The following is a 7,240-nucleotide window of genomic DNA, read 5'->3' as shown; positions in this document are numbered from 1 at the left end:
TTTCATCCTTCCTATCTGCATATTTGTATTTATTCTTCTGCGTGGGATTTTTCATTTGGCTCACATATTATACCGTTAATCACTGCTATTTGATAACTGAAATAAAATGTAACCTAAAATAAAATAAAAATGACCTTGATATAATGTGCACATGAAGGCTGCTGTGAAAAATTATGTAGGTTTCTGTGTGTGCGTGTGTGTGTGTATTACTTATATAGCGATCAATATTTATATTCTGATCCTAGGTAATCTTTGGCTGATGCTCTGAATCACGTTATGTAGTACAGATTGGAAGCTTACTGTGCTTATCTCTTATTCCCTGAGCCAGTAAGGAGAAAGTCTCTCTCCACATCCCTGTTCCTCCCTCCCGCTCGTCTCCCTCTCTTCCTCTCTCTCCTTCTCAGTGAAGCTCAGTCAGTCTTTTCTGATTCACTACCCCCTCACACGAGGGAAGGCTCCAGCGAAAGTGCCTCTCTCCTGCCGCCTTTTCCTCCTGGGCTGAAGAGCATCACAGAGGACTGCTTCCCAAACTAATGCCTTTTTCCCCTGCAGTCTGGATGGCTTAAGAAAAATTAAAAAAAAAAATTAAAAAAAACCTCCTACCTCTGAGATCTGCACGAAACCAAGGCAAGGTGAAATAGTAGACAATTGTCATGAAGAGGGGAAGGGACAGGTAGAAATCAAAAGAGAAGACTAAGGAAACGAAGGCAGGAGAGTTTTGCATTAATTTAGGACCACACAAGGCTGACTCTTCTTCCCCTTCAGGCTCAGGACCAGTGCTGAGACAGACCTCTCTCCCCGCAGCTGTGGACCACTGACTGCACTCCCCGGACAGCCAATGCCTGAAAGTACACGAGGGAGGAGAGGGGGGGGGAAAGCAGAGATGGAATAAAAGAGGCTCAGCTGGAACGCCACAAACGCCACTGGCTGAAGGGGAGAGGTGGGGGGCAGTGAAAGCACAAAGGAGGACTCTATGCTCACTCCACTGGCCCAGAGCTCCTGGCCAAGCCGAGCTGAGCAGGCTGCGTGGCTGTCAGCGATCCAGTAGCGGTGCTTCCCTGCTTGGAACTCAGGGCAGCAGTTGGGGGGGGGGGAGGGAGGGGGGGGCTGAGGAAGTCACAGGAGCGATGATCGTCACGGGAGGCTGTTCTTCAGCCAGGATGAGCTGTAGAGACAGCAGAGAGGCTTTCGGGCAGTTTCACGCTCGACTAGGAGCCTCCACTGTCATCTACATTTGAACCCAGACCCAGACCCAGACCCACACTCCAACACAGACAGGTAGATGCACCTTTAAAGTGGACAAACTCTTTTCCTAAGGACTATAGGCTGTCTTTGACACTAACTAAACAAAAAACTTTTCCTTTTATATTTCTTGTTAATTAAAGTTAAGCTACGTTTTGATAACACTCACGTCTTTGGCTTTTCTGTGTAAATGTCGAAAAAGAAGCTGTCTTGATCATTCACCTTTTCTTCAGTCTGAAATAAACATGGAATAAATCCTGTGGAGTTCCTTTGCACTTTGGATAATGCAATTTTTTTTTTGTTTCGTGGTACACTTCATCAGGGAAAAGGACTTTCTTCCGTCAAAGCGTCTCTATGGATTATAAGCACGGATTTCTGTTTCGGGACACTCTCTCATGGAACAGAGCACCCCACAAATCATAATGATTAATTAATAAAGAAAGGAAATGAGTAAGTATCTTGCATCTCTGAATTGCCCCTCATTGTGCATGTTAGTATTACACTATAGGTTAAATATATTTAATGTTTAAAACCTGATTATTGTGCTAAAAAAATAATTATTTCAACTACCCTGTAACATCGGTCAAAAAAGCACAAGCTACGAGAGGTGGTCTATTTTTTGAGTCTTGCAGAACCTATGCTAAGTGTTTCCCTCACTGTTCACCTGCTCTGTGGCTGGCGTGTGGGCAGAGAGAAGGACAGCACACCCTGTAGGTTACAACGCCCAGTCGCTGGAGCAGGTCCAGGGAGGACCGCCCATCTAACCCTCCAGTCTCTGATTGCCCAAGGACCACCCGCCTGATCAACGTCAAGCCCCCACGCCAACATGGTTCCGCCCCCACCCTCTAATAAGCCTCACGTGTGCCTGTCCACTATCCTTATCATGGGCAGCATGGCACTGATGGATGCCTACCTGGTGGAGCAGAACCAAGGACCACGCAAGATCGGTGTATGCATCATGGTGACAGTGGGCGACATCTGCTTCCTCATCGTCCTGCGCTATGTGGCGGTGTGGGTGGGTGCCGAGGTACGCACAGCCAAGCGTGGCTATGCCATGATCCTCTGGTTCCTCTATATCTTTGTGTTGGAGATCAAGGTCTACTTCATCTACCAGAACTATAAGGCTGATCGCAAAAGCCTGGACACCATCGCCCGCAAAGCCCTCACTCTCCTGCTGTCCGTCTCGGTGCCAGTGCTCTACATCATCCTGGTGGGCATCGACCACATGGAATACGTTCGTGCTTTCAAGAAAAAGGAGGAGATCCGCAACCGGCTATTCTGGGTGGTGGTGGACCTCCTGGACATTCTGGACATTCAGGCTAACCTTTGGGAGCCACAGAAGAAAGGACTCCCACTGTGGACTGAGGGACTGATGTTCTTCTACTGCTACATCCTGCTGCTGATCCTGCCCTGCGTGTCCCTGAGTGAGATCAGCATGCAGGGCATCAACATCGTTCCCCACAAGATGATGTTGTACCCCATCCTCAGCCTGGTCACCATCAACATCATCACCCTCTTAATAAGAGGTGGCAACTTGATCTTCTACAAGGACATGAGGGTTTCTGGAATTCTGATGGGAAAGAACCTTATAGCTATTGTCTTAAAGACTTGCAGTTTTGTGCAATACAAGTCCCATATGCAAAACGTGCCCCCTGCTCTTGGCGTAGAACTCCAGAAGAACACCACTCCCCATTCGCAGCCAATGCCCGCCCCACCGCAGGTGCTTATTCAGGACCTGACATCCCTGCCTGAGGTGACTGTGTGTGATCACACATGACACATAATACATAGTGACAGACAGAATGGCCTCCCAGACTGCAAATCTTCGCAGATCAAGGCTATTCACAGAAGGTGAAGAAGACTATGTATTTTTTTTTTTTTTAGAAAATCAAACAGGTATAAAAAATGTCTATTTTTATATATTGTGTAAATTTTAACTAACAATACATGTGGTTCATGACGTTAGGCACAAAAAAAGAATGAGGTTAAATGTAGTGAGTTAGCTTTTCCTGATTGTTTTGTGTCATTAAAATTCAGGGTAATTATTATTACAAATGAAAGAGTTCAGTTCATTAAAATGCAGTGAGTTAATTGTTTCTAAATGGCATGCTGTATTTTATATGTAATTCTTTCACACACACAAACAGACACACATATATATATATATTTCTCCAATTTTTTGTGCATACCAAAAATTATAGAGAGATTCTTTTTTTGACAGTTTTACAATCCAGGCAACTTGGAATTCCAAACACAGTTTTTATATCATACTGTAGCAAAACAGCAGCAGAAGACTGATTTGTTCTGATTGAATGTCAGTCCAGAAGCTGCATAATTATTAATGTAGACCATCTATGAGCCAATTTGTCTCAAGTACTCACTTTTGACAGCACATCCACTTTTGTTTATTTGTAAGTTAATTAATCTGGGAAAAAAAAGCAGAACCTTTCATGGTTTTTGCAATGATCACACTTCGTCATTATGAATTCCCAATTGCACAGACTTGTTGAGTGTAAAAAATGACAATGTTGCACCTTAAATTTAAATAAAATGAATGATGTAAATACAGGAGCAGCAACAGACACTGAGGGATAGCAGCCTGAACTGTTGTAACATTAAAGGGTCACTTTAAAGCAACTTCATTTGTTTCATGTTAAATTGTTTATTAATGTTCAGCAAAATGATGGACTTGAAACGAAACTGGAGTCCTTGCTATCAGCCTTTAGTAAGGATTTCTTTTTAATTATACTTCCGGAAGACAGTTTATTTTTTTATTATATAATTTAAACAAACAGCTTAAAGAAACATGGTAAAATATTTTGACTAAGCAAAATAACAAATATATACAATCAATCCGTAGACAAAAACTGCAAACACACATATGCAGTCTTCTTTTAAGGTTGCTAAGCGTGATTTGCTGGAAGGAGGATATTGCTCCTTATGGAAGTGTGTAGATGAAATTCAATTTATTGGTCCTAAGGAGTGAAGAACACCACCTTCATGGCTGCAGCGCTGATTGTAAAGGGAGATTCACAGCTTCATAAACAGAGTATGTGAGAGTTAAAGTGAGTTATGTGAAGCATCTGTTGTAGGCAGACCAAAGCCGACTTTCTGTCACAGTCTCTGATGGTCACACTTCTGGGTTGTTCATATGAAGACCAGCAAAAGCCACATGACTGCTGAGATACCCGTGTGGGTTTACTGTGTTTAATGTAAAGCTTAACCTGAATAGTTTGAGTCAAACAACCAAGTGCATAAAAGTTTTATGTGTTAAACAGTGAGTTGTAGGTATTTCTTTTGATAAAAACATAATCTCACCAAACATATAATGTGAATTATTGATATTTCTCCCCTCTGTTACTCAGCTATGCCGCATTATTGAAGAGTTCATATCAGCACCCCATAAATAATGTACATAGCCCACAGATCCCACATTGAATATAGACCCATTTTGATGAGGTTGGATTACCATCTACCTGATGAAGGCCTGCATTACCGTTCCCAGAAAATCCTAGACAAAGAAGTGATGTTTAAAGATGATTATAAGATGTTTAAAGATGATTATTGTAATATTCATTTGTTTCTTAATCTGAAATCAGCTTCAAATTATTCAAATGCTGTGTGCCAGAAAAACAAATTAATTAGTTACGTTAATTTACATTACATTAATTACGCAAACTAATTTGACACATTCATTCAAGTTGTTATTACAATAAGTGCATAATTACTTAATCACGTAATTTTTACATCAACATAAAACTAGTGACAGTTCACGAAAATGTATTTACCAGGTAAATTGCGAAAAACAATTCACTAATGCACTTTGATTACTTACATACAAACTTTCCAGAAATATTATCCCCTTATGACTAAAGTGTGTGATCCATGAGATTCCTTGTTTCCTCTGAGGTCTGGGTCCTGTGCAGAGCATGTGAGCGGAGTGGAGCGGAGCGTGAGTGAGGAGCGGAGCGGTTATTTAATTAAGACTGGAGCGGTCGCTCTGTCTCGCTCCAGTTTCGCTCCGATACCGCTCACACTAAGGCCCAATCCCAAACTATACCCTCAACACTCCGCCTTCATTTCGAGTCACACTCCCGCCGAGTCACCCTCACAACACGCCATATGCACTTAAACTGAAGGAAACTGTCACAGGAAAGATTTGAGACAGACTTGCCCTCGCAGCGCCTTTTTGCAGTCTTCTTTACCGGAAAGAGGAAATGCATTACGTAGTGATTTAACGAAATGGATCCATCAAGAAGCTGTATTGTATTTTCTTTAATGACATATCAGTTATTTTAAAAAAGCACAAAGTTTATCTAATGCGAGAAGACGACGGCTACGTCGTCTTATTGCACTGAGCAATTTTAAGTATGTACACATGTCATATTGACGATTGTACAATTTCTACCATGCGTGTAAACTTAATTAGTTTACACGCATAAAACATTACGCATTACTTCTGTACCAAATACCAGATCCAGATCAGTAGAGGAAAAAACAGGCAAATATGAAACATAAATTGTTATTGCTGGTGTGATGTTGATCGAGTTTGCGTACGAATGTTTCTTCGCGTGGTTTCTAGTTTGAAAAGTACACAAAATCTCTCGTAATCGGATCACGATAAAATCAATCTGTACTGACCACCTATAAATAACTGCTTTCCTAATTTTTTTTCTGCAGCGATGAATTATAACATGTAACATAGACTTTCTATATGTATTTCCCAGTGCTGTTAGAATCCAATTATTAAATTATCGCGCTGTTCTGTTTCCTGTGCGCTAGGAATTGTGGGATATGGAAGTGGTAGTGGAATCGCGCGAGCCACCATCGTTGCTGACTCGCTAAAGGAGGGCATAATCGACCACTCCCCCTTAGCCCTTACTGCTTTGAGACACACTTCAACATGGCGACGGGTCTCGGGAACGCGCAAACGAAGGCGGAGTGGTGAGGCGGAGTGTGTAGGGACCAGTTTGGGATTGGGCCTAAGATTCTGAGGCGTGGCCAGATCTACCCAGAATTCATCTGTACAATTATTAAGACTGTTACACAAATTGGCCGAGATGGAATTCGCAAAGTATTTCACAAAGGAAACTGATAAATCGTACAAGTGTACTATTCTTATCAAACGTATAGATAACAATAATGTACAGCAAGAACAACAATGTCATGAAACTGTTTCAGTGAGTAAAGATTCACTTGGAATCACTTTTCTCAGAAACATGATCGAGTGTGCTACGTGAACAGGCGGAAGCCAGAGCAAAACGCGAGCAAGTTTTATATGGTTGTAGTATATCAAGTCTATAAAGTAAATTAAAGTATAAAAACCTATAAAATAAATATTGGTGATCAAATTCAAATCAAAGTAGGTCTAATAGGATTTTAACGTAATGCTGTCAGTGAAATTTTATTTTATAGAGACGCAGCATGCACCAGCATCAACAGAAAAAAAACGAGAAATTTAAAATGTGCCTGTATATTCTTTAGGCTATTAAGCCCACTGATTCCTTTATTTTTAAGCCTACTTTTGTGTGGAATGCCATCGCCAAACCCGTCCGTTGTTGCCTATAAGTTGCTTAAAAATAAATATTTTCTGTTCTGACTGGCAATGTTGCCGTTGCTCATATTTCTTTATAATATAAGGCTTCGGTTTAAGGTGATGTTTGTTAGGCATGCAGTTTATTTGTCCCTCTTTTAAACTGGAGCGAGAGTGGAGCGATTTGACTGGAGCGAAGAGCGGTGTTGAGCGGAGCGGCTTAGTGTGAATAAGAGCGGAGGAGCGGGCGGAGTCAACAGCCTCGTGAACGAGGAGCGGAAATTCTCACCGCTCCACTCCGCTCACATGCTCTGGTCCTGTGCAATGGCTGGTTGAGAATTGGAGCCGGAGAGCAATTTAATTTTCACTATTGTGTTTGACGTCTATGTAAACACTATACCCTTGCACTCCTGGAGGGAAAATATGAGTTAATAAGTGTTTCAGTCTGGCCATACTTACAAAAGG

The 7,240-nt window shown here is 41.8% G+C and overlaps 1 protein-coding gene across 1 annotated transcript; it reads left to right on the top strand.

Moving 5' to 3' along the window:
• The first annotated feature begins 1,131 nt into the window (after positions 1-1,131).
• On the top strand, positions 1,132-3,879 carry tmem264 (transmembrane protein 264). The gene is made up of 2 exons (XM_072703685.1): positions 1,132-1,692; positions 1,933-3,879. Exon 2 carries the CDS (start codon positions 2,069-2,071, stop codon positions 3,017-3,019), a length of 951 nt encoding a protein of 316 aa, XP_072559786.1. The 5' UTR covers positions 1,132-1,692; positions 1,933-2,068; the 3' UTR covers positions 3,020-3,879.
• The last annotated feature ends 3,361 nt before the right edge of the window (positions 3,880-7,240 follow it).

Source organism: Paramormyrops kingsleyae, chromosome 20 (assembly GCF_048594095.1).
Source record: "Paramormyrops kingsleyae isolate MSU_618 chromosome 20, PKINGS_0.4, whole genome shotgun sequence".
NCBI classification, from domain to species: domain Eukaryota; kingdom Metazoa; phylum Chordata; class Actinopteri; order Osteoglossiformes; family Mormyridae; genus Paramormyrops; species Paramormyrops kingsleyae.
This window is presented reverse-complemented; position numbering and strand designations above follow the sequence as displayed.